This window comes from Syngnathus typhle, linkage group LG14 (assembly GCF_033458585.1).
Source record: "Syngnathus typhle isolate RoL2023-S1 ecotype Sweden linkage group LG14, RoL_Styp_1.0, whole genome shotgun sequence".
NCBI lineage: Eukaryota > Metazoa > Chordata > Actinopteri > Syngnathiformes > Syngnathidae > Syngnathus > Syngnathus typhle.
Genome location: NC_083751.1, coordinates 12,140,448 through 12,167,528, shown reverse-complemented (window position 1 = coordinate 12,167,528; position 27,081 = coordinate 12,140,448). Strand labels below are relative to the sequence as shown.

The 27,081-nt window shown below is 48.2% G+C and overlaps 4 protein-coding genes across 16 annotated transcripts in view; 2 read left to right on the top strand and 2 right to left on the bottom strand.

The window, feature by feature from the left end:
* LOC133167007 (uncharacterized) overlaps positions 1-8,054 on the bottom strand; it is a 31,822-nt gene extending 23,768 nt beyond the window's left edge. The window contains exons 1-2 of one of the 3 annotated variants that reach the window (XM_061297479.1): positions 5,916-8,054; positions 636-2,374 (exon numbers count right to left, since the gene is read on the bottom strand). In XM_061297479.1, the coding sequence (XP_061153463.1) occupies positions 6,077-7,456 (1,380 nt within the window). In that variant the 5' untranslated portion in view covers positions 7,457-8,054 and the 3' untranslated portion in view covers positions 636-2,374; positions 5,916-6,076. Of the gene's footprint in view, positions 1-635 lie in introns of those variants that run through there. The other 2 variants (XM_061297476.1, XM_061297478.1) reach the window with 2 other exon arrangements.
* A 112-nt stretch (positions 8,055-8,166) lies between these two features.
* lg14h19orf25 (linkage group 14 C19orf25 homolog) lies at positions 8,167-10,853 on the bottom strand. 3 transcript variants are annotated; one of them, XM_061297489.1, is made up of 3 exons: positions 10,569-10,841; positions 10,247-10,453; positions 8,167-9,825 (listed from the first exon to the last, which is right to left on the bottom strand). In XM_061297489.1, the coding sequence occupies exons 2-3, from the start codon at positions 10,410-10,412 to the stop codon at positions 9,662-9,664; spliced, it is 330 nt and encodes a 109-aa protein (XP_061153473.1). In that variant the 5' UTR covers positions 10,413-10,453; positions 10,569-10,841; the 3' UTR covers positions 8,167-9,661. The 3 variants fall into 3 exon arrangements, with proteins under 3 accessions (XP_061153473.1, XP_061153472.1, XP_061153475.1); XM_061297488.1 differs by having other exon boundaries at positions 10,654-10,839; XM_061297491.1 differs by having other exon boundaries at positions 8,167-9,813; positions 10,247-10,853.
* A 165-nt stretch (positions 10,854-11,018) lies between these two features.
* On the top strand, positions 11,019-15,753 carry sgta (small glutamine rich tetratricopeptide repeat co-chaperone alpha). 5 transcript variants are annotated; one of them, XM_061297483.1, is made up of 12 exons: positions 11,020-11,165; positions 12,290-12,409; positions 12,468-12,577; positions 12,932-13,004; positions 13,061-13,160; positions 13,245-13,349; positions 13,668-13,809; positions 13,882-13,944; positions 14,137-14,174; positions 14,242-14,364; positions 14,733-14,856; positions 15,515-15,753. In XM_061297483.1, the coding sequence occupies exons 2-11, from the start codon at positions 12,310-12,312 to the stop codon at positions 14,842-14,844; spliced, it is 966 nt and encodes a 321-aa protein (XP_061153467.1). In that variant the 5' UTR covers positions 11,020-11,165; positions 12,290-12,309; the 3' UTR covers positions 14,845-14,856; positions 15,515-15,753. The 5 variants fall into 5 exon arrangements, with proteins under 5 accessions (XP_061153468.1, XP_061153467.1, XP_061153464.1 ...); XM_061297480.1 differs by having other exon boundaries at positions 14,733-14,874; XM_061297481.1 differs by lacking the exon at positions 11,020-11,165 and adding an exon at positions 11,199-11,330 and having other exon boundaries at positions 14,733-14,874.
* Positions 15,754-16,422: 669 nt separating this feature from the next.
* On the top strand, positions 16,423-26,471 carry slc1a8a (solute carrier family 1 member 8a). Of its 5 annotated transcripts, XM_061297472.1 has the most exons (11): positions 16,423-16,933; positions 17,287-17,366; positions 17,761-17,976; positions 18,207-18,249; positions 18,331-18,529; positions 18,620-18,719; positions 18,794-19,027; positions 19,214-19,408; positions 19,479-19,613; positions 20,044-20,146; positions 20,410-26,471. In XM_061297472.1, exons 1-11 carry the CDS (start codon positions 16,679-16,681, stop codon positions 20,554-20,556), a joined length of 1,707 nt encoding a protein of 568 aa, XP_061153456.1. In that variant the 5' UTR covers positions 16,423-16,678; the 3' UTR covers positions 20,557-26,471. The 5 variants fall into 5 exon arrangements, with proteins under 5 accessions (XP_061153456.1, XP_061153457.1, XP_061153455.1 ...); XM_061297473.1 differs by lacking the exon at positions 20,410-26,471 and having other exon boundaries at positions 18,794-18,880; positions 20,044-20,372; XM_061297471.1 differs by lacking the exon at positions 20,410-26,471 and having other exon boundaries at positions 20,044-20,372.
* Positions 26,472-27,081: the final 610 nt, after the last annotated feature.

Genomic DNA, 27,081 nt, shown 5'->3' with positions numbered 1-27,081 from the left:
CTGTAGCTACTACAGTTCTGCACAATGCCGTGGTCTGAAATAAGAAATAGGAGTCAGCACCTTTCCAGGAATTTTCTCGCTTTTTAAGAATCTCCCCTGCCATCTCTCCTTGATAGTTCCATGCCGTCACTGGAATGTCGTCTAGGCCAATTGCCTTTCCACTCTCCATCTCTTACAAATGTCTGGGTATGAATTTTATCTATATTTATTGAAGCGGCTCCACAGAGGGACGTGGTGTGCCAACAGAGGGACCCTAGTGGTATCAACGGTTTTGGTGACATCAGTTAAACTGAGCTCAACAGAGGGAGTGAAGGAATGGGGTCGAAATAAAAAAAGTCCTGCCTAGCTACAAAAACAGATATGCTCAAACCTCATTGAATAAAGTACATAAACAGAAAAGTATATTCACATATTAAATCAATAAAAGAAACATTTTAAGCATATAATTATACCTACACACCAAATCAATAAAGAAGACATGCGTAACTAGACATTTTTGATAGGTGGTAATGACAAAGGTTTTTATAACTTTATGATCTGATATATATTTCTGAGCACTTTAAAATAACAAATGTTTTCTTATATATTGCCTGAATATCTTGATGACCTTTAAGGAACTGTTTAATGCGTGCCTGATGTTTTTCTAAATCACGGACACTGCCAAAGTCGTCTAAAAATGTTCAGTACTTGATTGTATCTTATGTTTTGACTAATGCTAGACGCCAGTTTTCGATTACTACAGAACGTTTTGCACAGAGGGAAATATTTAGCCTAATAAATAAACGATACGGTTGGAAGCATGTGTTACGGCTCCGAGTCACAACGAGGGACAAGTTTTGAGTTTCCCAGGGTGTTTTTATTCGCCTTCCACTTCTACACAACCGCCTCTTTCACCTGTCCGCACCTCTCTCTTTTCTCTCGTTTCTTCTCCTCCCCTCACCGATCACCGTGGTGCCTTTTCGGGGAGTCGGAGAAATCAGCATTCACAAAAGAAATACATGCAGCCTAGTTAAACAAACACCAGAACGATCACCATGACAAATGCGAACACACCGAAAGAAAATAAATAAGTGGAACATCACTCAAACACCGGTAATCCCATCGAGAGTCCCACACCCTCCCCCACTTAAAAAAACAGTGTCATCCTGACCTAACACTCACATCAAGGTAACAATTTTTTTTTTTTTTTTCACGTACCCTGACAAATATACATTGCAGTTGTATATACTCCTGAAAAATTCAGTGTAAGCATTCAACCACCCAACATTTTCAACAACATTTTCAATAAGACCGGCATACACATGTGGCATTTGTCCATGTTCATGTTACAACCACGTTTGTCCGGTTCCTACATCTTCATATTTGGCTGTATTTGCCACCATCAATGAACGACGAAATACATCGGTGGTATAATTCAAATAAACAGCTAACTATGACGTCCCAAATCATATATATAAACATAAGCATTCAACACCAAGGTCGCCAGAACCCCCTAACATCTAAACATTTAGTAGCTACTGTCCTCTCTGTGAAAGTCGGTTGACCCAGCGTATTGTAAGTCAAAATTTGTGGCTTCCGTCTTTCCCTTTTTGAGTACCACCTTCTCTGTTCTGCCGCTCTTGCGTCTTCGAACTCCGGCTCCTCGGATATATCACCTGCATCTGCAGTGTACTCAACTTCCCTACCAGATGGAGAAGGGACTATCTCGACCCTTTCCTCCTCCTCAGCTTGTTCGGAACGCTCTTCCTGCACGGAAGCATCCCTCGCGATTTGTGGGACAAATTCTACTGCAGTGGGGTCCAGCAAACGCAAGCCGTGCGGCTCATGGACAGACCATGTGGCAGCATCCAATAAGTCCTCATCTAGATCCCCCTCCCTTTCCGCCTGCTGCATCTGTTGTGCCTTTGCTCTCCCATTTTCATCAAAGTGTCTTTGTTTTGTTTTTTTCTTTTCCACCCTCTTATTTTCCTGTGGAGTTAGTGGAAGAAAGTCACAGGGCAATAACAAATTCCTGTGTAAGATCCTTGTTCTGCCTGTGCCATTTTCTGGCTCTAACTCAAAAACTGGACTGTCCTCACCCTTTTGGTGTTTGATGACGTAAATCTTGTCTTCCCAATATGAGCGGATCTTTCCCGGACCTCCCTTCTCAACGACATTTCTGACAAGAACACGGCTGCCCACCTGAAGTGGTGGACCATAGATTTTCCTGTCGTATTGTCTTTTACCTCTATCGGCTGACTTAACTGCATTCCTGGAGGCGATGTTGTAAGCCTCAATCATCCTGCTTCTCCATTTTCCCACATAGTCTTGGTAGGAGCCCGGGCTTTCTTCCTGCTCAATGCCAAATAGAAGGTCCACCGGAAGCCTTGGTAATCTACCAAAAAGTAAGAAGAATGGTGACTAACCAGTGAGCTCATTAGCAGTACAGTTGTAGGCATGTACTACTTTGGGAAGGTGTGTTTTCCAGTCCAATTTTTGCTCTTCGGTAAGGGTTCTCAGCATAGAGAGGAGAGCCCTATTGAATCGTTCTGTTTGCCCGTTCCCTTGGGGATGATATGGAGTTGTGTGAGATCCCTTTACACCGGACAACTCCTTCAGGTGACTTAACAGCTTGTTTTCAAATTCTCTCCCTAAATCGTGGTGGAGCCTTTCTGGGAAACCAAATCGAAGGCAAAAGTCATTGAACAATCTTTCTGCCACAGTCTTTGCTGATTTGTTGGTCGTTGCATATGCCTGTGCAAAGCGTGTATAATGGTCCATGACCACTAGAATATACTCGCAACCCCCCTTACATTGTTCCAGATGGAGAAAATCAACCAACACTAGCTGAAAGGGGTGAGTGGTTACGATATTCTGCATCGGTGCACGCGCTTGCCTGTTTGGTTTTCTCTTCTTCAGACACTCGCATACATTCATGACAAAGTGTTCAATGTCTCTTTGCATTTTGGGCCAATAAAAACGGTCCCTTACCAACTTTAGTGTTCTCTCTGAGCCCAAGTGGCCCATTTGTTTGTCCAGTTCATCCAGTACAAGGGGGTGATAGATAGAAGGGGGGAAGCAATTGTTTTTTGGTTGCAGTTACTCTGAACAAGGTCCCGTCCTCCCTGATCTTGAGCTTGTCCCACTCTCTGGCCAACGCCTTTACCTCTGCACTCTCAGCTTTCAGCTCATATGGTAACGGTCTCCTTTTTTCCTGCAAGTGACGATATATTTGACCTATTACAGCGTCCTGCCGCTGAGCCGCGCAAATCTCTTCTCTGGTCAATGGCTGAACAGTATGTGGCAGTCCCTCCGCTCCAGTTTGCTGCTGAAGCACATCTAAGGAAATTGCGCTGAAGATAGGAGTTTGTTCAGCTTGCTGTGCTAATATGCCCTGTCGGGTGGCTGTTACAACATCCTGGTCGACAGACTGTGTACAATGACTCATATAGTCCTCAAAATCAATGGCCATCCTCGATAACCCATCTGCATTCGTTTTGCCAGGTCTGTATTTTATGGTAAAATTGAAATCTGCCAATTCTGCTACCTACCGCTGACCAGAGGCATTCAATTTGGCCGTTGTTAATACATAGGTGAGCGGATTATTGTCTGTGTAGACCACAAAAGATGGTGCGTGTAACAAGTAATCTCTAAAGCGCTCACAGATGGCCCACTTCAGTGCCAGAAACTCCAATTTACCCGCGTGCATGTGGTAATTTTTCTCCGGTGGTGTTAAAGTTCTGGATCCATAAGCGATAACTCTTAATCTTCCATTGCGTCGCTGATATAGCACGGCTCCCAACCCCGCTTGAGAGGCATCCGTATGTAGCACAAACGGATGATTCAAGTCTGGGTAAGTTAGGATAGGAGGACTAGACAGTTTGTCAACCAGAGAACACAGAGCCTGATGGTGAGTGTCTGTCCATGTAATCGAGACAGAGGATGACAACTGTCCTCGACTGTGTTTGTTTTTCCCTTTTCCTCTTTCCCTCTGCCGCTTTGAGTTTTGGGGCACATTGGAAGTGGTTGATGGCGCTGCTAGGAGTTCGTACAACGGTTTGGCAATGCGGGAAAAGTCTTCTATATATGGCCTGTAGCAGGAGAGAAAGCCCAAAATTTGCCTCACCTCCCCCACATTACAGGGCTGCCTATCTTTTAGTGCCATCACAGGAGCAATTTCCGCTGGATCCATACTATGACCTTCTTTCGACACAATCCTGCCCAAAAACCTGACTTTAGGCTTGAAAAGTTCACATTTACTAGCACTTAGTTTGACACCATGCTTCTGGTACCGTTGCAAAACTGCCCTCACGCGTTCAACATGGTCCTGAAACGACTTACTGTGAACTAAATTGTCATCAAGGTAGGGTAGACAAATGTCATCCCGCAACCCCCACAGACATTCCTCCATGCTTCTCTGGAATTCGGCCGGGGGAGAGCTGAGACCAAATGGGATCCGTACCCACTGGTACAGACCCCAAGGCGTGATGAATGCTGTGAGTGGCTGACTTTCTTCATCCAAGAACCCTTGATGATATGCTTTCCCTTGATCAAGTAAACCATGAACTACCCGTCAATGTATCAAGCATGTCTTGTATCCTGGGAATAGGGTGTCTGTCCGGTACTGACTTGCGATTAAGTTCGCGGTAGTCTACACAGAGTCTAAGCTCTCCCGATTTCTTTCTTACACACACTATTGGTGAAGAGTACGGTGACTTGGACTTCATGACCCAACCTCGGTTGATTAAATCCTGCAGATACGCTTTTACCTCCTGGTGTAGGGGTTTTGGCACACTAATGTATGTTTTCTGGACCGGGGTTTGGTCATGAAGGGAAATATGCATGCGGAGAGTCGGAATGCTGCCAACATCATTTTCATCTCGAGCAAAGGCCTTGCACTCTTCGCGGAGCATTTTCCTCACTAACTGTTGCTGCTCATTAGTTAGATGGTCTAGCATTAACGGAGGGTCCCAACTTTCACTCGCGTTACGGGGAAAAGACGATGAACTTTTGAGGTCTGCCTCGTTTCCATCCATTTTTGGCTTGCTCGCAAGCTGTAGAGCTGCTGGATATACATCCTTGACCCCCTCAACATGTCCCAAATTAATACGTGGATACAGAGTGATATTATGACTCGAGGTATTAGTGATGGGTACTGGGACCGTGGTTGAGTTGCCTCTCTTTGCCTTAAACAGTACTTCTTGTATAAACAATCCTTCAGGCAAACTCTGGTTGGACTCTGGGCAAAACAGCATAGCAATGTCATCATCAACCTGTATATGCGTGCGACAGCGAACAGTGGTAGTTCCATTCGGACCTAAGACAATTTTACTTCTTCCCGTTTTAACCTGAATCTCCTCGTTGACTACGTGGTGTGTATGCAGCAACTGGATAACAGTCTTAGCTGAGACCATGTCCATAGCATCACTCACAATGTTAGCTGTACATTCACTCTCGGTTGAGCCTTGTTTCACGTGCTCATTAATGACTTCCTCGATCACATTGAACCCTATGATAGGGCTCTGAGCCACATTGTGGTCGCTGGACACGAGGACAGGCACTAACAGGCCAGAACTTGAAACTTCTGTGCCCGTTATTTTAAACTCAACAGGAACCCACCCAATAAATGGTATTTTTGTCTGATTTGCGGCCAGTCCATTTAGAGGTTCTGGTCCCAATAGTTCCTCAATCTCTCGAATTGTGGTATAGAGCAAGTGCTCCTTTCTCCATTTATCATTTATCACCGTAGCTTGTGCGCCTGTATCCCACAGGGCTGTAACTGGTACATTATCAAAAGTACACTTGACCATCCTACGTCTACCAATTAATTTGACAAGTTTTCTCCCTTGCTTATTTTGAAAAATATCAAGTTTACCCATGTGTGATGACCACCCTTTTTCTCGCCTCTCACTCAAATGATGATCCACCATTCTTACCGCGGTGCAGATGTGTTTGTGTTCCGGCCAGTGTTGAGTCTGACAGGCTTTGGAACAGTACGAGGCAGTAGAGCAGCTTGTGCAGGTCTGGAGCAGCGTGTCACCTTGTTCCTCTCGTCGACAATGGTGGCAGTAGCGGGACTCCTGATGAGTTGGCTGGGTCACTGCTGGTCCCATGGCAGCGGCCCTCTGGCGTTTCCCTGAAGTAGAGGGGGAGCTCGGCATCCTCTGGATATGTGACCTGCCTGGCCACACTTGAAGCAGTGGGTGCAATTGTCTCCCTCGCCGTTGTCCTGGCAGGTCCTGCAGCCTCTCCTTCTTTGGGTGTTGTAGGTTGGTTTCCGGGCGGGCTGGAACTTGCCGGCATTCAAGGAATTAAGCACCATTTGTTTCATCTCTGCCACTTCAGTTTTTAATTCAGCGACCATGGCCTGTACTTCCGGTGGAGCTGCAGCCCTCTGGATTTTCTCTTTCACTACTGCTGTGTCCTGGGATGGAGTTGTGTGCACACCGCCCTGCCGTTCATCCGAAGTTTGCAGCTCATTAATTCTAGGTTGCTTGATGCCGCTCCTCCTTAGCTTGTTTAGCCGCTCAGCTTCAAGGTTAGCTGCCTCATTGAGCCTTTCGATCAGTCTTTCATCTGTTACCTCCAAATTGTCAAGAAGTGATTTCAGCTGGAATTTAATGTTGTCATTCAGTAGTCCTGTGCCCACTGATCTAAAAAAATTCTTCTTGACCAGGTCTGCATTGTAGTGTTCAGCTGGTTCTCCTTTGAATGCATCTAGGAGCCGATCTTCGAGCTCAATGGCCCTGAATAGAAAGTCCTGGGGCGATTCTTTGGGCTCCTGGGAAAGGTTGATCAATTTTTGATACAAGTCGGATGTCTCATCTTCCCTATAATGTCCTCTTAGTATTGTTTTTAACTGAGAAAGGGTTATATCAGTCTTTAGTTCAAGCATATCTCTGAGTTTAACCGCTTCAATCACTTCTGATTCGCTGTGGCCTTTACGAAGTCCGAGTTCCATTTGATGGAGCAAGTTGGTATAGGACAGCCTTTCGCGCTGCCCACTTTCACCTATTTGTCCACAGATGCGAAACTCCCTGCGAATAGTCACCTCCGATATTTTGGCAGGTGATGAGCTTTGGCTCACGGCTGGTGATATGTCCACCATTTTAAGTTTCTCTTGCAATGCTTTCAGCTCTACCCGCAGCTCCTCGTAGTTGCGCGTCACATCAGTGGGGCGGTAAAAAGTGCTCCTCTCGCGAGCGTCACCTTCCCACCCAGTGTCTCTAATAAACACCAGCAATTCATCAATGAATTGGACTACTTCCACTGACTTGTGACTTTGCTCAACTTCATCAATTTTATTTTCAATGAGTTTCATCAAGTCTCGTCGGCTCAATTTCTTGATGGCTTCCTCGTTCTCGCCAGTATCGTCGACATTGGAGCCCTTTAGAAAGTTACATACCCCCACTAGTTGATCCCATTCTAGCCTACACAGCGTGGTAGTAACTTGGTCTCTTAACTGTTCTTGTTCCATCCTCGGCACTCACGAGGTAATCCGTTTGTCAGGAAGATCCCGGTTCGTTGTTGGAGCAAGGGGGGATTCGTTGGTAGCGATGCGCTAACGTTAACCGCTAACGATGTACCCACTCAGAGCTCTTGCTGATCTCGAGCAAAACAAAAACCCCTGGCTTTGTTACGGCTCCGAGTCACAACGAGGGACAAGTTTTGAGTTTCCCAGGGTGTTTTTATTCGCCTTCCACTTCTACACAACCGCCTCTTTCACCTGTCCGCACCTCTCTCTTTTCTCTCGTTTCTTCTCCTCCCCTCACCGATCGCCGTGGTGCCTTTTCGGGGAGTCGGAGAAATCAGCATTCATAAAAGTACGGAAGAGGATTAGGGCGTATTGGTCTCCATGTGTTGAAGCAGTTTTGAATGCTTCATTGCCTGGTTAGTTAGCCTGTCGCCACATATTAGCTTTGCGGGCTCGACTGGGGAAACATGTCACGTGACCGGGACGAGTGTCTTGACCTGAATTAATTTATCGTCGATAAAAAAAAAAATTCAGTGCGGCTTGGCGGCCCGGTACCAAGTGACCCACGGCCCGGTACCGGTCCGCGGCCCGGTGGTTGGGGACCACTGCTGTAGTTCATTGCGTCACGGATTCAAGTCCCGCTTATGATGTTTATATTTTTTATTTTAGTGTTTGCTATGTGTTGCAGCCAGTTGGAACTGCAAACGAGACAATACGTTCAGCGTTTTTATTGAGAATTTGAACAGTTTTGCAGTCAGGCAAGTTACAAGTCGCGTCTGACGAATCTCCAGTCGCAAAACACAAAATCGCTTTACCATAACAGTCGTAACTTGAGACGGGGAGCAAGATAACATGGGAGCAACTTGACAGGTAACATCAGGTCAGACCCCGAAGGTCACATCTTCCTCGTACAAGCCGCTCGTACAATGTTTGTATTCAGGTCAGACCCCGAAGGTCACATCTTCCTCGTACAAGCCGCTCGTACAATGTTTGTATGTGTTCAACGGATTGCATTCACATCTGGTTGTCGAGTCTCTTCCACTCGTGTGGAAATCAAAGCTAGCCAGCTGCTATTCTTTTTAGTTCAACTTGTTGAATTTCTTTTTGAAAGTGAGTCGGTTGTTGTGACAAAAAGACCTTTACGTGCAAGCTCAAGCCACAGCGAAAAACGTGTGAAATAGGTAGGACGATGTTGACGTGATTTGTCATGTTTTCACCCAATAAAAAGTCATTCAGCATACAAAAACTATAGTTACTGGACGCAGCGTGAACTTTGTGTAGTAGAGTGAGACTCGGACCGCAGCTGTTGTCTTACGAGGTACAAATGATGGGGGAGACGCTAGGGCTTTTTGGGGCGAACATCTTTGTTGTTGAGGGCTGAAACATCTTTGCTTTTGGGGCCACTCAAATCTTTGGAGAGACATCACTCTGACATCGGTTGAATAAAATCTTTTTCCAATCAGCCGTGTGTCACTGGAGTGCTGCCCTGGGCCAGCCATTGTCCGAGTGTTTTTGGAGACCAGCGAAACAACAAAGACCATTCACCACAGTCTCAGAGACATTGCTGTGCAATAACATCCTGCTCTCTACGCTTTATTTTGAATTGTCTATATTATATGTACTATGTGTCCACTGCATCCATTGCAGCCTGGTCATCCTGGAAGAGGGATCCTCCCATCTGTGGTCTCTTCTCAAGGTTTCTCATTTTCCCTAGTAGGAGTTTTGAGTTTTTCCTGAGAGTTTAAGATCAGGGGATGTTTGAGAATATTAGTCAATTTTCGCATATGTACTGAGTGTTGTTAGTCACCTAAATGTTGAACAGAGGCTGAGATGTACCGAAGTCAAATTCCTCGTTTGTCATGCTTAAACATGGCCAATAAAACTTCTTGAGTTATCGTATTTGAGTACAGGAAGGAGGATTCCCCCCGTTTTTTTTTCTTTTCAATTTGCAAGAATACATTGTATGCGCCACGGTCAGACTCGAGATGTTCTTTTGTGTTTGTGGAATAACAATTGAAACAATTATGTCATAAATTTTCATTCATCTTGGGTGTCGAAGTCTCAGCGCCCTTTGCTCTCCTAACGCTGCAGGTGAATTTTGAAATGAGCCTCGAACCGTGATGAGAAGCAGGGGGAATATCACGCAAGCAGCCTTTGCAGCCTCAATCAATTTCCGGCTCGCAGGTTGATGCGGCAGCTCCAGAGGAGTCAGCAAAGTCCACCTTTGACCTCCGCCACATGGAGGTCCAGTCGCTGGCCCGCCGCCCTCAGGTGGGCCCGCTGGCATGTAAGGACCATCTCCACTTCCTGCAGCTGGCGCTTTAGGTCCGCATGACACCGACATTGGCAGAAGGTCCGCTCTGCCTCACCGGCTGACGACACAATGTTGCAATATCAATCATAATGGCTGGACCACCTGTCTTTCAAGACCCCGGAAGGTACAAGCTGAGACTTATTTCAAATACGGGGTCCGGGTGCTGAGATTTTTTTTTCTGTGACTAAAAAGTGACTAGTGATGTGGGCACCTGAGGTTCGCCCGGCCCCCACCATCAAAATTCTTTGCTCTGCTGAACACCTTGCTGTCAAACCACAAAGACACGTTAGAATGTGATAAGTTTGAAGCTAAATGTGAAAAGCTTTGCATTAGAACGAGCAACGTTTTATGTTACCCGTGATGATCGCAAACAGCAACGACCTCCGAGCTAAAAAATCCTTTGCAATTTCAATTGGAGCTGGCTGCACTCGTGAAATTACAACATCCATGTCAAGTACAAGCGTGTGGCAAGGCCTCACCTTCTTGTTGTTGTGGCAGCAGTGGCGGTTGTACATGTTGCAGGACGGTAAAGACCGGGTCGTCAGCCTTGGCGCTGCTGATGTCCTCCAGGATGAGGTCCACGCTGGGTGGAGAGGGTCTGCTGGGCAGGACCACGCGCTTTTTGCTTTTCAAGCTTACGTTCATCGTCGCGTTGACCAGGACGAGCAGGGTGACGATCGGTCCGCCTGGACACGACACACCACGACGTTCATTTGGTTCATGTTGGTGCTTTGCCAGTTGGCGAGTTCAGTGTTGATGAGTATGATGTCCGTGAAGGCTTAATGCCGCGTCACACTTAACCGTCTTAATGCATCCGAGACCAGCACGCCTCCGGTTATGCGCCACACTGACTAGCAATCTTCATACGAGCCTGTGTGCGTGTTACCTTTTCTGTTAGCTTCGTGGAACCTGGCAGCTCGAATGACGTCACTGTTTACGCGTTTTCTTCAATCAGATTCACTTGTCCATTTGAAAGTTCTCCCGTAAATAAGCATTAGTGCACGTTTGAGGCGAAGAATAATTCTTACGCCATTTGGAAATATGCAACGTTGCCGAACATCTACTTTACTTGACTGTCACGCTCATTTTGGCTTTGTTTAGCGCCACCTGTTGTCTTGGACGATTGATTCGCGATTGAATAGGTCATGAAACGTTTCTTTATTTTTGCCATTTTTCAATACTTTTTAAAATTAATTTCTTTGTTGGCAACCGTTGCTCTGGCATTAGCGTCGACGCCCAAGAGGCCAATTTGGCTGAGCGTTTCAGCGAGTGCTGGGTGGCTGTGTCTGACGTCATAACCACGCGCCGTTTGCCGAGCGGAAAGAAGGAGAAGCAGCAATCAACATTTCTCTCACCGCGGTCTCGCACTCGCTCGCGTCTGAAGCTTTACCACAGTTGGTGAGACAAAAAATGCTCTAGTTTGATTTTTTTTCTAGCTCGCCAGGCAGGTGTCGATGCGAACCAAATGCGCTCGATTGTCCGGTTAGCTTCTAGCTTCGCGTGTGGCCTTGCTGGATGGCTGACTTCTTTGCGTGGTCAACCACATTACAGTTCATATTCGAAGTAAGAATCATTTTCTCAGAGCACAATATTTAACACGAACACGCCAGTATTCATCGTCCGTCACAACACAAAATTCATCAAACGCCGCTGGTTTCAAGAAGATCGGCTCCGGTTTTCTGGCAGGTTTGAGTCATATTAGACTAAGTTGCAATGACGCGTTTTATCGAGTTAGGTGTTCAACGACTAATTAAACGAGAGCAGCGTTTTCAGCATGGTGCTTTTTAAGACTATTTCGGTGCTATCAGTCCCATTGTCCGGTGGAAAATACGATTAAAGTTATGATTCGTGAAAATGTTAAATCGGTGGAAAATAATGCAGCCGTTTTTGGCTCACTTCGTAATGCAAATCTTAGTGGAGAATTTCTCCTAAACTGGAGTTTTGAACTCTACCTATGAATCTTAAAAAAAAAAAAAAAAAAAAAAACTGATCGCAAGCGTCTGGCCTTCTCCATCATCCGCTACCTCCACGAGCAGCCGCAGTCAGCCATTCCAAGGCCAGACGATTTAAAAGAAAACACTTTAAGGCCGGCCGATGTTTGACAGAGAAAAAAGAAATGCAATTAATCAGGCCGAGTAATAAAGCCACTTGTCTTATTACTACCCCTTCGCACTTACAAGAAAGATACGAATTCCAGGCAGATCATTTGACTGTTTGCCAAGACATTTCAATTTCAATTAGGGAGAGAGGACGTTTCCTCCTCCCAAAAAAAGAAAGCAACAAAGCCTGAAGTGACAAATTTCTCCTTAGATTCCGGCCATCCATAGAGTTTTTCAACCCGATGTGCCTCTTAGATGGAGACGATTCGATGCGTATGACGAGGAGCAATATGATTCTCAGATGGTGCGTTTCAGAAAGTAACGATTTGTTTGGGTCGCAACGGTCACCCGACTCGGATCTGTTGTCACGACAGCCCTTCCTGTCGTGCGTTTGGCCAAGTTGTGTTTTGTCGTTGGAAATAGCCGTGACAGTCCGTGCCGCCATGACGGACAGCAAGCGTCTGGCCTTCTCCATCATCCGCTACCTCCACGAGCAGCTGCAGTCAGGCAATCTATCGTCTGGAGCGCAGGAGAGCCTGGAAGGTGAGCCGCTGGCCACGCGCTTGGCGAACGGCGCCTTCTCACCTGCGTCCCCCTGCAGTGGCCGTCCAATGTTTGGAGACGGCCTTTGAAGTGTCCGCGGACGACCGGAGCCTCGACGTCCCGCTGGCGTTACCAGAGATCTTCGCCTCTGCCACTCGCCAGACATCGGTGAGAGCCGCCCGCCGTGATTGGTCTGCCGCCAATACGTTCCCGCGGGTTCTCTGAGTCCATGGGTGAAAATGACTACGGCTTCTTGGACCGCAGTGCGATTTGATCAGATAGAGCAATCGCGGTGAGCACAGCAGCAAACAATCCCTTTGGGTTGGCATAATTGAGAGAAGAAAAGGCCTTGGAGCTCGCAACTCAGCGGCTGTCGCAAAATGTTCGAGGTGAAGACACTGCGACAAACTCGACATTTGGGACACGAGGCTTGTCAAAATTATGCAAAATGTCTGCTCATGTGGGCCTGGCTCGAGACAGCCAGGCGTCAACGAGTGTCCCGTCTTTTCTGCTGTGTAACAGTCGCGGGAGAACAACAATGACACCACTATTGGCGAAGGGCAGCGAGGCGAAGCCGAGCGACTCAAGGCAGACGGTGGGTACGCTCACGCCGCTGCCCGCTTTCCCCGTGTTGACGTGATCCCCGTGCAGGTAACGACCAAATGAAGGTGGACAACTACGCCGCCGCCGTGGAGTTTTATTCCAAAGCCATTGCGCTCAACCCGCACAGCGCCGTCTACTACTGCAACAGGTGCGTGGGTAGCCGGGGAGATCACCAGCAACATCGGAGAGGTGAACGTCGGACTTGACGCCATGTTTGGTGACTTGCACACAGAGCGGCGGCATTGAGCAAGCAGGGGAATTACGCGGAGGCGGTGCAGGACTGCGAGCGGGCCATTGGCATCGACCCAAACTACAGCAAAGCTTATGGCAGGATGGGGTGAGAAGCCCCGCCACAATGTTCCGCGTTCCATCTACCCGCTGAAATTGGGCCCGCCCATTTTCTGCCGGGTATGGGAGTCGGGAAAATTGGTCACGTCTTTGACCCAAACGTCCTGCTGAGCGGCTTGCCGTTCATTCTGGCACCGAGGCTTGGACCGGCCCTCACTGGTCCCGTCTTTTGCCGTTAATGAGAAGGACGTGTCCGAGCAAGCGTTTGGCTTTGCAAAAGTACAACCAGTTTCGTCCAGGAGGCACCAAACATGGCGTGCGGTCAGAGTGAGGTGGCAACCTGTGTTGCGTGCATGCGTTCACGCAGGTTGGCGTTGGCAAGCCTCAACAAGCACTCCGAGGCGGTCACGTTTTACAAGAAAGCTCTGGAACTTGATCCGGACAACGACACCTACAAGTCCAACCTGAAGATCGCCGAGGAAAAGATGGGTGCCACCAGTCCCGCAAACGTGATGCCCTCTCTCTCTGCCACGCTTGTGGGGGTTTGTCCACATCTTACATGTTTGTGTGTGTGTTGTCAGATTGCAGAAATGGGCGGAGTGGACCTTGCCGGACTGCTCAGCAATCCCGGTTTCATGAACATGGTGAGGAATACCGCGTTGGCTAAGCACGTTTACACTGTCTCCCATTGTTGATCCCGTCCAAAGATGGATCCTGTGCGTTTCCCACTGACGCCGTGAAGCCCGATTGGTGACATCACGGCTTCTCAGAATAACACAGGCCTGTTTGCATGTTTTGCGCTACCTTCTCTTGTTCTGACTTGCCGTTTGTCGCAGGCGTCGTCGCTGATGACCAACCCACAGGTCCAGCAGATGTAAGTGTGCGCGCATTTGGCTGTCTCTCTTGCCTGGGCTGACGGGCGCCTCTGGCTTTCGTGTCAGGATGTCGGGAATGATGCCGGGAGCGTACGGCGCAGGTGGCGGCGCGGCGGGAGGAGGTGGTGGAATCCCGGGAGGAGCTCCTGGTCCGGCGCCAGTCGGAGATCTATCAGGACTCATCCAGGCGTACGTACACTGCAACAAACGCCGCTACTTTGTACCTTTGCATTTCAGTAGTGATGTGACGCGACGGCAGTCGATCCAAAAGTTGCGTCTTTATGGGTTGGACACGTGAAGAGATTTTTCTTGATAGCACACTTTGCATTTGAAGACAAAATGACAGAAATCAACAAGAAATCAAAGTTGACAAAAACGTAACCTTGCTATGGAGAGGGATTTGCCCTATGTGTCATCCATCATTAATCTGTGCGGCCGCTGCATTGGCCTGGACGTTTTGGACAAAGTGCGACTCCAAATAATAGAAAGACGTCTGTGCCGTGGATGCACGCGACGATGCTAACCGACGCACGTGTGTGTGTTTTGGTGGCTTTCAGCGGTCTGCAGTTTGCTCACCAGATGCAGCAACAAAATCCAGAACTCATTGAGCAGCTCAGGAGTCAAATACGCAATCGCACGCCGAGCGCCGGGAACGAGGAGCAGCCTTGACGCCTGCACTCGGTAGCTTCGCCCGTCAAAGTAAGCTTTTGGAGACAGGTGGGAGGAAGTTGTCACATGCGGGTTGGAAGGAGGGCACCAAATTATTACCTCACCGTGTGATTGGGAAGGACAGATGGTGGTGATGACATCTCCAGCAAAGCCATCGGCGGCCTGGGGCGGCCTTTTGCTGCCACGTCATTGAGCTCCTTTCCTGCTCCCTTCTCAAGCATTTCCACTGCTTTTTCCAAGATGGGCTCCTATGATTTGAGATACAGGCTCCCAAATGAAATTGGACTCTCACGCTACCCTTTGCACATACTTTGCCTTTGTCGTCAGCCGGAGAACATTGGGTCACTTTTCCAACCCACGAGCCGTCCGGAATCTGACCTCAGGGTCACGAATGATTTTGATGCGCAGCTTTTTTGCTTTTGTCCAAGCGCCAGCCAGTCTTGTTCGTTAAATCGGCGAAGACATTTTAGACTGGCTTTTGATTTGGTGTTTCAGCGCTTGAATGGCATTTGCGTTCCATTCAATGGGGAAAGCAACGCCTCATCCGTTTTGCACCATTCTCAAATGCCTTAAGCCTGACCATGTGACACCGGCCCTCCCACCTTTACTTCCTACGATGATGTTGACCATAGAGACGAGTGTGTGTGTGTGTGCGCGTGGTGTGTTCCAGGCAGGCCGCGTAAGAGCAGAGGAGCCGGCGTTGACTTTTTCGCTGAGTGTGGGACGATTGTTGCAACGGAAAGGGAGTCAAATTGGTCAGCCGACGATTCGCGCATGAGAGGAGCCTTCACGCTTTCGCCTAGCACGCCTTCTCAGGGAAGGCCCTCCCACTTCCTGACCACCACGTTGTGTGTGCGCGTGCGTGCCGAGCCTGGTCATCGAGGCGGAACAATTAAATGGATTGACGTATCTGCTCTTGGCTCAAAATCCGTTACACAATGATGACAGGTTTGCCACATTTTATTTGGTCAGCTGACTTGATGGAACCTTATAGCTAAAGCTGTAACTAACCACCATTTTAGTCATCCTTTCATTAACCGAGAAAAACACCAAGCAAAAACCAAGTTGACGGTGGTATAAATGCACAAAAAGAAATTAATGATGGCTCATTTACACCTCTCAGGAAATGGGCAAAAAAAGCAACTTTCCAGTAAAAGCAGCCTGCTATTAAACAAAGGCAAGAGTCTCCAGAAAGCGGTGCGAAGACTAATGGAGGGGCCCACAGAACATGTCAAGATGATGTTTGGTGTGACTTGTAATGTTTGGCAAAGGTTTAAACTAGCTTACTTTTGACCAGCCATGATGAAAGGATGTGAGGGCAAACCTCTCTGCACAGCGGAGACAAATGGTGGCCGTCACTGTCGCACCTGGCGGCGCGCATCCGGAACACCTGACCGGAGAGGCCTTCAGATCAGAAGAGGGTTTCCCCTGAAGAGACGCTGGAGCAACGGCTTCAGTTAACATCTTATCACCCGGAGCGGCAACTTGGCCAGAGAGGGATGGTCGCCGAGCCGCACCAATACGATAGGTGTACTGATGACAACCGACAACTATAATTTCATTGAAACGGAAGTGAGTCACTGTTGACACACGCTCAGCTCCTTCCGATATCCGTAGCTTGGCTTTCTCCCATCGCTTTGTAGTAATCAAGTGTTGCAGTCTCTTGAGCCTGAGTTGACTTCTGAATCCAAGCGGCCCAGGCGACGCGGAGGAAGGAGATGGTGTGAGCGTGGTACCTGACGCTAAGCTTCTTAGCCCCGCTAAATCGGCGTCGACTTAATCCTTCCGCAGGAGAAGCTGCCGAGCCGTCGCTTGCCGTTTTCCAGCAACAGTCATGGACGAGCTTCTGCTGGCCAGCGGCGGCGAGGAAGAGGACCCTCGCTCAGAACGCTCGTCCTGCGCGGCCGGGGATGGAGGGGGAACAGCGGAGTGCCTCAAGTCTTTCCTCTGCACCACTGCCAGCCGTGACGTCCGCCTGACGCTGCGCAACTTTGCCAAGAGGAATGGCCTCCTGACCCTGTCGGTGGCGGCCGTGCTGACGGGCTGCGCGCTGGGATTTGTGCTGAGGGCCACGCAGTTGTCCACGCAGGTACCCGCCGCCAATACGCAGAGTTGGCTCCAAACCGAACTGGCTGCCACATTGCTGCCATAGCGGAAGAAAGCACGAGAGCACGTTTTACCTTTTACCCCAAGAACTTTGACGTTTCAGCTTAGGCAGGTTGCTGCCACACCAGATGGGACTTGACTATTAAGCTGTCACGTAACGAATACGAGAATTGTTGCGTTTTTACTTCAGCTTTTCAGAAGACAATTCAAGAGTAGCACTGCACACCATTGGCCAGTGCAAACGGAGGCAAAAGCCGGACCGTGGACCGGGAGCTTGATTAGTGAGCCACTTGGCGGGCGGCGCTCACGGAGCTTCGTTTTTGTTTTGCACGGCAGGCCAAGATCTACTTCTCCTTCCCTGGCGAACTTCTCATGAGGATGTTGAAGATGCTCATCCTGCCACTCATCACCTCCAGGTAGGACCGACCTCCCGTGCCTGGGCCAATGCAGGTCACTAGAAGAACTCCAGCCAAAACTGAAAACAACAAAACATTTGAGTCAAAACAAGATGCTTTTGAAGAAAACTAACTACAACAAACAATAAAAGCACATTTCAGACATTGTGTTTTCAATAACAGCATACACGCTCTGAATTGATTTCTGGCCTGACGCAAGAGGGAAGGTTAGACTCGACTTGCGCTCAGAAAATACGAGATTCCAAAATACTAATGTTAGAAATACAACAAAAGCTTTTCCAATTAAAAAAAAAAAAAAGAAAGAAAGAAGAACTAACAAAAAGACTCTAAAAAGCAATCCAATAAGAAAGCAAAAGTGGAATGGGAACGCCCGACGCATGCTTGATGTGCTTAGCTTGATGTCGGGCCTCTCGTCGATGGAGTCTCGTGCGTGCTGCCGCATGGGCGTGCTGACGGTGACCTACTACCTGTGGACCACCTTCATGGCGGTGGTGGTGGGCATCGTGCTGGTGATCATCATCAAGCCGGGCGCCGGCACTGACATGGAGAGCAACCGCCTGGGGGGCGGGCCCGTCATGACCTCGGCCGATGCTCTCCTTGACCTCATCAGGTGGGTCCGCCCTGCCCACCATCCGCTGAGTGCTGACATCCACCCACACGTGCTAAGATGTTACATTGGCATACAAACACACGGACTCTACACTCGCGTAAATCCAATTAGCTCAGAGACTAACGGCCCTATATTTAGTCATCTGCGCAGCCAGCTTAGCTTTGAGCGCCAGCTTAGCTTTGAGCGTGCGTTGATCACCGACGCGTGCTGCTTGGCTGCTCCGCCCACAGGAACATGGTCCCGTCCAATCTGATCGAGGCAACCTTCCAGCAGGTGAGTGCGACCGGCGCCGCCCCCATTGTCGTGCCTTTGCTGCCGCTCGCCCGCCCTCACGCTTGCCGTTTACACCTTCAGTACAAGACGGACCTGGTGCCCATTCTGAAAGTGCCCGCCCGGACGGTGATGCCCAACTTTGTGTACATGCTGCCCGCCGCCGAGGGCCGAACAGTGGTGCTGGAGCTGACGCCGCCGCCCCAAGTGACGTACAAGACCAACCCGGGAAGCAGCCAGCAGATGAACGTGCTCGGCATTGTCATCTTCTCAGCTACCATGGGTGAGTGGCGTAAAGGTGCTCTTAATGTGCTTTGCCCGTCATGTTTTGAGGCGGCTCAGTTTGCAAACGTGTGTGTGTGTGCGTTGGCAGGATTACTGCTGGGCAGGATGGGCGAGCGCGGCGCGCCGCTGGTCAACGTGTGTCAGTGCATCAACGAGTGTGTCATGAAGATCATAAACGCCGCTGTGTGGTGAGTCCACAGATAATGGCCTGATGCCCGTCCAAAGATAATGGCCTGACGCTCGCCGCTGCCTTTCTTTGCAGGTACTTTCCATTCGGGATCATCTTCTTGGTGGCTGGCAAGATCCTGGACATGCAGGACCCCAGAACTTTGGGCTGCAAGTTGGGCTGGTACGGCGTCACCGTGCTGGCCGGCCTCTTTGTGCATGGCCTGCTGCTGTTGCCCCTCTTCTACTTTCTGCTGACTGGGAAGAACCCGTTCACCTTCATCCGCGGCCTGCTGCAGGCCTTGGTCATCGCCCTGGCCACCTCGTCTAGGTCGGTGGGGAAGGGACGCATTGTCGCGGTTCAAAGTCCAGCTGGGTCGCCAAGTTCCGTCTTCCGTGGACAAAGACAAAACGTTTGAGTGTAGTTCTCCAGACGCGGTCGAAATTCCCGGAGTGTCTTTTTGCCACGATTGACTGTGAGGCAAAAAAAAAGGTGTGTTCTTGTGTCTGCGTGCAGCTCGGCCACACTGCCCATCACCATGAAGTGTCTCCTGGAGAAGTGCCACGTGGACCGGCAGATCGCCCGCTTCGTGCTACCCGTGGGCGCCACCATCAACATGGACGGCACGGCACTCTACGAGGCCGTGGCCGCCATCTTCATCGCGCAAGTCAATGACTACGAGCTGGACTTTGGCCAGCTGGTCACCATCAGGTGAGGCCCGTCAGTGTCGGCTCGACCTACGTCTTGCACGCTTGACCGTGCTTGCGCGTGTGCCCACCAGCATCACCGCCACAGCCGCCAGCATCGGTGCGGCCGGCATCCCTCAGGCGGGCCTGGTTACCATGGTGATCGTGCTCACCTCCGTGGGCCTGCCCCCCGACGACATCACGCTCATCGTGGCCATCGATTGGATCCTGTAGGTCATCAGTGACCCCTCTGTGTCATTTCACCAGTGCTTCTCAAATAGTGGGGCGCGGTGCTATTCCTGGGGGGGCGCGTGTGACCCTGGGGAACAGGCTTTTTTTTTGGCAGTAGTAGAATAAAGTGTAATTGCGAATCTTCACAGCAGGGGGCAGTGGCGCTCTCATTGTTACTTCTGTGACGTTTGCGACAGTGCAACATTTTACGACTTACAAGACAAGTTAGGATAGTCACGGTGGGGAAGGGGGGGCGCGAATAGTTTTCTTCTTGCTAGGGGGGGGCGTAACAGAAAATAATTGAGAAGCACTGCATTACACGCACGTGTATTTCCGTACGCTTGCATATTCTCATCTCCCTTCACTAACATGTGGGCGACGCGCCGTCCCTCTGCCGCTCATTTGACGTGTGCGTGCGTGGGCACGCAGGGATCGATTTCGCACCATGATCAACGTGCTGGGCGACGCGCTGGCGGCGGGCATCATCGCACACCTGTGTCGCAAGGACTTCCCCCTCAGCGGCGAGGGAAAGGTACACACACAATTTCCACTGAATTGCCAGAAGGTGTCTGGCAAAACTTTTATGAGTTCCACATTTGAACCCAAAAAACAAGCACACGCCAAACCAAGCCACCACCCATTGCAAATTTTAAAATTGAATGTACAATATTATATTTTCCTAATTGAACCCCCCCCAACACCCACCCACACACTTGACGAGGAATGATGAAAGATCCGTCTGGAAAATGAATTTGATAGCAGGCTAATGGCGAAAGGCCGGCTCTTTTCCTGCAGACCGTCCCGTCGTACGGCACACATGAGTGCAGCAACGGCGCCCAGCACGTGGACGTGCCTTTGACACACGTACACACGCATGGAGATGGCGACGCGGCATTTGAGAGGCACGCGCACACAGTCTACTACAACATCTGCCAGGTGTGAGTGCGAACGCGGTTATCCCCTGTTACCGCGGCGACATGAACATTCCAACGACCTCCGTGTCACCCGAGCAATCTTCTGGGTGTATGCGCATGCGCAGGTTTAGCCACTGACCACGCAAGATCGTCGCGTCTCTTCTGACAACGAGTGAGCGTCAATTTTGCTGGCGTGCGTCTCTTGGGGCCCATTCTCGAGCTTTGGCGCTTTACTTTCCGTTTCCATGTCAATGTCGACAAAGCAACTCGTGCGTCAACCCTCGCGTTGATTTTCTTAGTATTAGTTCGTGCCAAGGTTATTTTAGGTCACGAAAACAAAGTAACTCAAATTGACATTGAAAAACATTTTTGTTCATGAAAAAAAAAACGTTCTCACAAATGAAAACTGACACGTTTTATGTTCACAAAAGTAAAAAGTAACATTAATCGTTGTAAAAATTGAGTCGTTAATGGACGAGCTTGGACTTGATTTGAAATGTGTTCGTTTCGGTATTACTGCACGGATGAAGAATGTTTGAGCTGTGACTGGGGAGATCTCGCAAATGACGTCAACTTGCAAGCTAATTGAAGCACCACCGGATGACGTTGCGCCTCGGCGACGAATTTTCTTCTTGGCCCAAATTGGTCCCTGGCTTTTGTCGATGAACTGAGCCGGAAATGTAACGCTCGCTATGAAGTGCAAAGAAATGTTTTACTTAGATTTGGAAGAAATATCGACAGTATCACGAAAAAATTGTGGAAGTTGGTTTGATCCAAGGCACAAATCCACGTTGCCACTTGGCCAACAAGGCTTCCTTGCTGTTTGCCAAGGCTTGACGTGCATCCAACTTCGCCTCATGTTAATGATGCGATTCATTCTGCGGACAAGTACCTGGATAATCACGTTTAGTCGGACTTTGACGACACGATATTGCATGCTGTTTTAATCTTTCACACAATTTAGCAAATTTAAAAAAAAAAAGACAAACTAAAACACCATGTTATTGACAAAACTCAAACTAATAAAAAATTAACTAAGCCACCCTGAAAACGAACTAAATTTAAATCTCAAAACGATAAAATTCCATTACTATATAGCCCTTGAAAACCCAAACTTGTGCACGAAATCAAAACTACCTAAAAGGACAATTGTACAATTTGTAGCAGACCTGTGTATGCGGGTTTGCATTTGCTGCATTTGTAAAATGACAATTGCACAATTCGAAGCAGGCCTGGTCTGTGTGTGCGGCTTTGCGTTTACTGGATTTGTCTGCCTTAAAGTCGGGGTCTCCCGTCTGCCAAGTGTTCAACTCATAGACTTTTTCTACGCATTTTTAAAGGACTATTCTGATGATGCTGTATGACATTAAAAGATTTTGTAACACGCTTTGGCAACGTTTTTTCTTGATTTGGACTTTTCAGAGGAAAAATGCGGAGGCATTTTTGCAGCTGTCGACAAAGGCTTATCGCCTTAGTGGCATTTAGCTTGTCGGGGACGCTCAAAGGTCAATGATGACCCATTTATTTAACTTGACCTTGCCTGCCGGCTGGTATTTTGAAGAGTCTATTTGCTTCAAGCCGTCGCACTGACGTTAATACCACCAATTTTAGATGGTTCAATCATCATACGCTTCTTTTTATTTTATTTTTTAACTTTTATCCATACGCTTCTTTCACATGTCCAAGTGAGGACCTGCGTGAACTTGGCCCCCCACCCCCCGCAAAATTTAAGCAAAATAGTCTGTTTCGTTTGTGCTTCGTTTGTGCTGGTTTGTGCAGCAAACATTTTCGTTTGTGCTGCTATGGTTTTTTAGTTATGAACGATTCTTTTATAGGTCATCCAGAGTTCACCCAGCCCCCCATCTGCTCAAAATGGACCCAAAATGGTACCGTTCGTTTGTGCTTTGTTAGTGCTGGTTTGTGCAGCAAAAATTTTCGTTTGTGCTACTTCCGTTTCGGAGATATTAGACATTTATTTATAGCGATGACGTCACCCAGCCCCCCACCTGTCTCCAAATGGACCCAAAATGGTACCGTTCGTTTGTGCTTCGTTTGTGCAGCAAAATTTTTCGTTTGTGCTACTTCCGTTTCGGAGATATTACACATTTATTTTATAGCGATGACGTCACCCAGCCCCCCACCTGTCTCCAAATGGACCCAAAATGGTACCGTTCGTTTGTGCTTCGTTTGTGCAGGTTTGTGCAGCAAAAATTTTCGTTTGTGCTGCGATGGTTTTTTAGTTATGAACGATTCTTTTATAGGTCATCCAGAGTTCACCCAGCCCCCCATCTGCTCAGAATGGACCCAAAATGGTACCGTTCGTTTGTGCTTCGTTAGTGCTGGTTTGTGCAGCAAAAATTTTCGTTTGTGCTGCTTCCGTTTCGGAGATATTAGACATTTATTTTATAGCGATGACGTCACCCAGCCCCCCACCTGTCTCCAAATGGAGCCAAAATGGTACCGTTCGTTTGTGCTTCGTTTGTGCAGGTTTGTGCAGCAAAAACTTTCGTTTGTGCTGCTTCCGTTTCGGAGATATTACACATTTATTTTATAGCGATGACGTCAGGTAGCCCCGCCCCCTTGTTTACTTCCAAACGACCCAAAATAGTGCCGTTCGTTCGTTTGTGTTTCGTTTGTGCTGGTTTGTGCTGCAAAAATTGTACCGATTGTGCCGGATGCTACGGTTTTGCAGATATTACACATTTAATTCATAGCGAAGACGTCACCCAGCCCCACGTCACTATATTTTGTCGCGAATTTCAAGCTCCTGGAATGCTCCTGATGCAGGACGAATACAAGGTAAATATGTTCTTAGCCTTTTTTTCTTTTCTTTTTACCTTACAGAAAACTTTCACTGCGGGGAATGGCTTTTAGTAAGAGGATATTTCTGTAATTATGTTTGTATCGTGCTCATTGATTAATTTCCTTGTTTTCAATAAGCCTATGTGATCATTTTTTTCAATTACATCTGACATGCAAAAGGTTCACCGCAACCTAAATACCCTGATGAGTCTGTCTGCTCCAAAACATTAATTAATGCAACAATTAATACATCCACCATCGTTCCAGTAGCCAAGAAGCCCGCCATCACAGGTCTGAATGACTATAGACCCGTCGCACTGACATCTGTGGTCATGAAATCGTTCGAGAGGTTAGTGCTGAACCACCTGAAGGAGGTCACGGGCCCCCTGCTTGACCCCCTCCAGTTTGCCTACCGGGCAAACAGGTCAGTGGATGATGCGGTCAACATGGGACTGCACTACATCCTGCACCACCTGGACACCCCAGGAACGTACGCCAGGATCCTGTTCGTGGACTTCAGCTCGGCGTTCAACACCATCGCCCCTGACATCCTCCAACAGAAGCTCATCCAGCTTGCGGTGCCTGCCTCCACCTGTCAGTGGATCACCAGCTTCCTGACCAACAGGAGACAGCGTGTGAGGCTGGGGGGCATCACATCTGACACCCGGACCACCAACACTGGAGCCCCTCAGGGTTGCGTCCTCTCCCCACTGCTCTTCTCCCTCTACACCAGGCATGTCAAACTTAGTTTGGCTCTGGGGCCGGATCCAGAGTTTCTTTTCTCAGGTGGGCCGGATCAGTAAAAGAATGTCAACTCCAACTATTTAGCTTTGTTTTTCAGTACTATGCTTTATCATTCAGCCTACATTTGTAGCCTACCCTACATATTATAATCACGGATGACAAGGGATCTTTTCTAAGCATAACACATTTATTCACAAACAATGGAGAAAAAAAATGATTTTCATGTTTGGCATTGAATGTGTTAACAACTGGTTTATTTTAACAGTTGAGTGAATGCAGTTTTACACCTGAACCAACTCACCACACTAAACAAACTCAAGTGGGAGCTATGAAAAAAAATGTTTTGCCTTAATTGTCATACTGCTTTGAAATAATAATAAATAAAATTACAAAATAAAGGTTTTAGCAGTGCATGGGCAATAAGATTAGACTACATCAGCTCAAACTACTAGGCTGGGCCTACTGAAGCTGAGAATATACTGCACAATATTAATTGTCTTTAATATGAAACCAGATTAATCTTATTTTTAATGATTTCTATTCATGCGTGCAAACAAATGTGTCATCACACTTTTTTCTCTCTCACTGCACTCCTGCAGTCTACTTGCTGCTGCTGGCTCCTGAAACTTGGCATTTTTTGCTTTTACAAGTGCGTCGATATCAGGTGTCAAATCCTGAGTAGCAGCACATTTAACAATGTCATTCAAGTGTTCATTTGTTAACTTTGAGCGCTGCTTTGTTTTATTATTGTTCATCACGGAGAACACCTGTTCACAAAGATAAGTAGTCTCAAACATGGAGAGAACCTTTGCAGCCATGGCTGTTAATTTGGGGTAACCTGGCACAAGATACTGATAAAACGTATCCAATCCCACGGACCCAAATGTATCCTTCATAGCGGAATCGCACTGCAAGTCAATAAGCTCGAGCTGAATGTCAGCTGGCACACCAGAAGGCTTCACTGTAAATGGCGAGCGAAAAAAGCCGAACTTGTTCTCAAGTTCACTGAAAACCTGAAACCTCCGCTCAAACTCTCGCAGCAAATCTGTTATGTTGTCTTTATATTTATCCAAATCGGGACGATCCGGTGCCTTCGGACGCACAGCTGTGAGACATGAGAAGTGCGTGGTGCCACCGCTGGATAGCTGCGTCTCCCACAATTTTGCCTCGTAGCTCAAAGAAGCGCTTGAGTACTACACCTCTGCTTAACCAGCGAATGTTTATTTCCTGGTACTAACTCGTGTCAGTGCCGCATGGTGGACGTGAGCTCTTTTACACATTTACTGCCCTCTAGCGGTCGGAGGGAGCATTTGAGTTGTATTTATTTTAAAGAATCATAACTTTTGATAGAAATGAGCTAGTGACTCGCTTCTTTTTTTGACATACTCAGAAATTTATGACGGGCCGGATCAAATCATCCAACGGGCCGGGTCCGGCCCGCGGGCCGTATGTTTGACATGCCTGCTCTACACCAATGATTTCTCCTCAGGTGACTCCCCTGTGAAGCTCCTGAAGTATGCAGACGACACCACTCTCATCGGACTGATCCAGGACGGTGATGAGACTGCGTACAGACAGGAGGTGGAGCGGCTGGTCCACTGGTGCAGTCAAAACCATCTGGAGCTGAACTCGCTCAAGACCGTGGAGATGACAGTGGATTTCAGGCGAGACCCTTCACCACTTTTACCCCTCACTATCCGCAGTAATACTATTCTTTCCACAGACACCTTCAAGTTCCTGGGAACCACAATCTCTCGGGACCTGAAATGGACCGGCCACATAGACTCTGTCCGGAAGAAGGCCCAGCAGAGGCTGTACTTCCTGAGACAGCTCAAGAAGTTCAACCTGCCGCGAGAGCTTCTGAAGACCTTCTACACTGCCATCATCCAGTCTGTCCTCTGCACCTCCATCACTGTCTGGTTTGGATCGGCCTCCAAACAAGACAAGCACAGACTACAACGGACAATCAGAACTGCAGAAAAGATCATTGGAATCAACCTCCCATCTATCCAAGACTTGTACCTGTCCAGGACCAGGAATCGGGCAAGGAACATCTCTACAGACCCTTCTCACCCGGGTTGCAGTCTGTTTGAACTACTCCCCTCCGGACGGCGTTATAGAGCTCGGTACGCCAAAACCAGCAGACACAGAGACAGCTTCTTCCCCCAGGCTGTTGCTCTGATGAACTCACACCACTCATAGAGTCTCAGAGACATTGCTGTGCAATAACATCCTGCTCCTCACACCTTTTTGAATTTGTCTACACTGTTTTTGCCATTATTCACATGTCCTGAATGTTGTTAGTCACCTAAATGTTGAACAGAGGGTGTGTTTCTACCGAAGTCAAATTCCTTGTTTGGCACGCTCAAACATGGCGAATAAAAAACTCTTGAATCTTGAATCTTGAATGTATGTGAAGTTGATGACAGCCAGAAAAAGAAACTTGAAAACGTGAAAAAATAACTTTCTTTGTCAAAGGGAACATTATCAACATTTTTTTCCAACAATTCAAACAATGCATCACTGCACTGTGTAGAACACAGCATGTGGGAAGATCTTAGTATTTACTGATGCTGCTTTCACTCCACTTCCCAGGTCATTATAGATCTCCCAGGCATATGTAGTCCTCCTGCAGTATGCCACATAATGCCCGAGAGAATCCTGGGTCAGTCCTGGTTCAAAGCCAATGACTGCTCTCAAAGTAAAGGTCTTCTCTTTTAGCTCCAGACTGGAGGGAAATTCAAGCAAGGCAACTTCCTTGCAACTGCTACCAAGGTCAGTGTCAATCCACACAAACTCTCCCAGATTGTAGCTGTGAGTAACATTACCTGAACACAGAGCCTTGCCTGTATTGTTGTCCAGAGTTTTGAATGAAGACGGACACTGGGAAGGATTTTCAATTGGCCTGAGGCAGAGAGAGTCAGGAAGGCTGAGTCCCTCTTCAGCAGCAGTCTGAAGAGAAGCCATGCCACAGGTCTGCAGGACAGCAACGTTTGGACAAACAAGT

Excerpts from the sequence above, each read along its gene's own strand:
- lg14h19orf25 (XM_061297489.1), bottom strand. The coding sequence starts at position 10,412 with ATGAACGTAAGCTTGAAAAGCAAAAAGCGCGTGGTCCTGCCCAGCAGA. Across the intron at positions 9,826-10,246 it reads GCTGCCACAACAACAAGAAG|CCGGTGAGGCAGAGCGGACC; the intron begins GTGAGGCCTTGC and ends TTGTGTCGTCAG.
- sgta (XM_061297483.1), top strand. The coding sequence starts at position 12,310 with ATGACGGACAGCAAGCGTCTGGCCTTCTCCATCATCCGCTACCTCCAC. Across the intron at positions 12,410-12,467 it reads AGCGCAGGAGAGCCTGGAAG|TGGCCGTCCAATGTTTGGAG; the intron begins GTGAGCCGCTGG and ends GTCCCCCTGCAG. Across the intron at positions 14,365-14,732 it reads CTATCAGGACTCATCCAGGC|CGGTCTGCAGTTTGCTCACC; the intron begins GTACGTACACTG and ends GGTGGCTTTCAG.
- slc1a8a (XM_061297471.1), top strand. The coding sequence starts at position 16,679 with ATGGACGAGCTTCTGCTGGCCAGCGGCGGCGAGGAAGAGGACCCTCGC. Across the intron at positions 19,028-19,213 it reads GCCCTGGCCACCTCGTCTAG|CTCGGCCACACTGCCCATCA; the intron begins GTCGGTGGGGAA and ends GTCTGCGTGCAG. Across the intron at positions 19,409-19,478 it reads GGCCAGCTGGTCACCATCAG|CATCACCGCCACAGCCGCCA; the intron begins GTGAGGCCCGTC and ends TGTGCCCACCAG.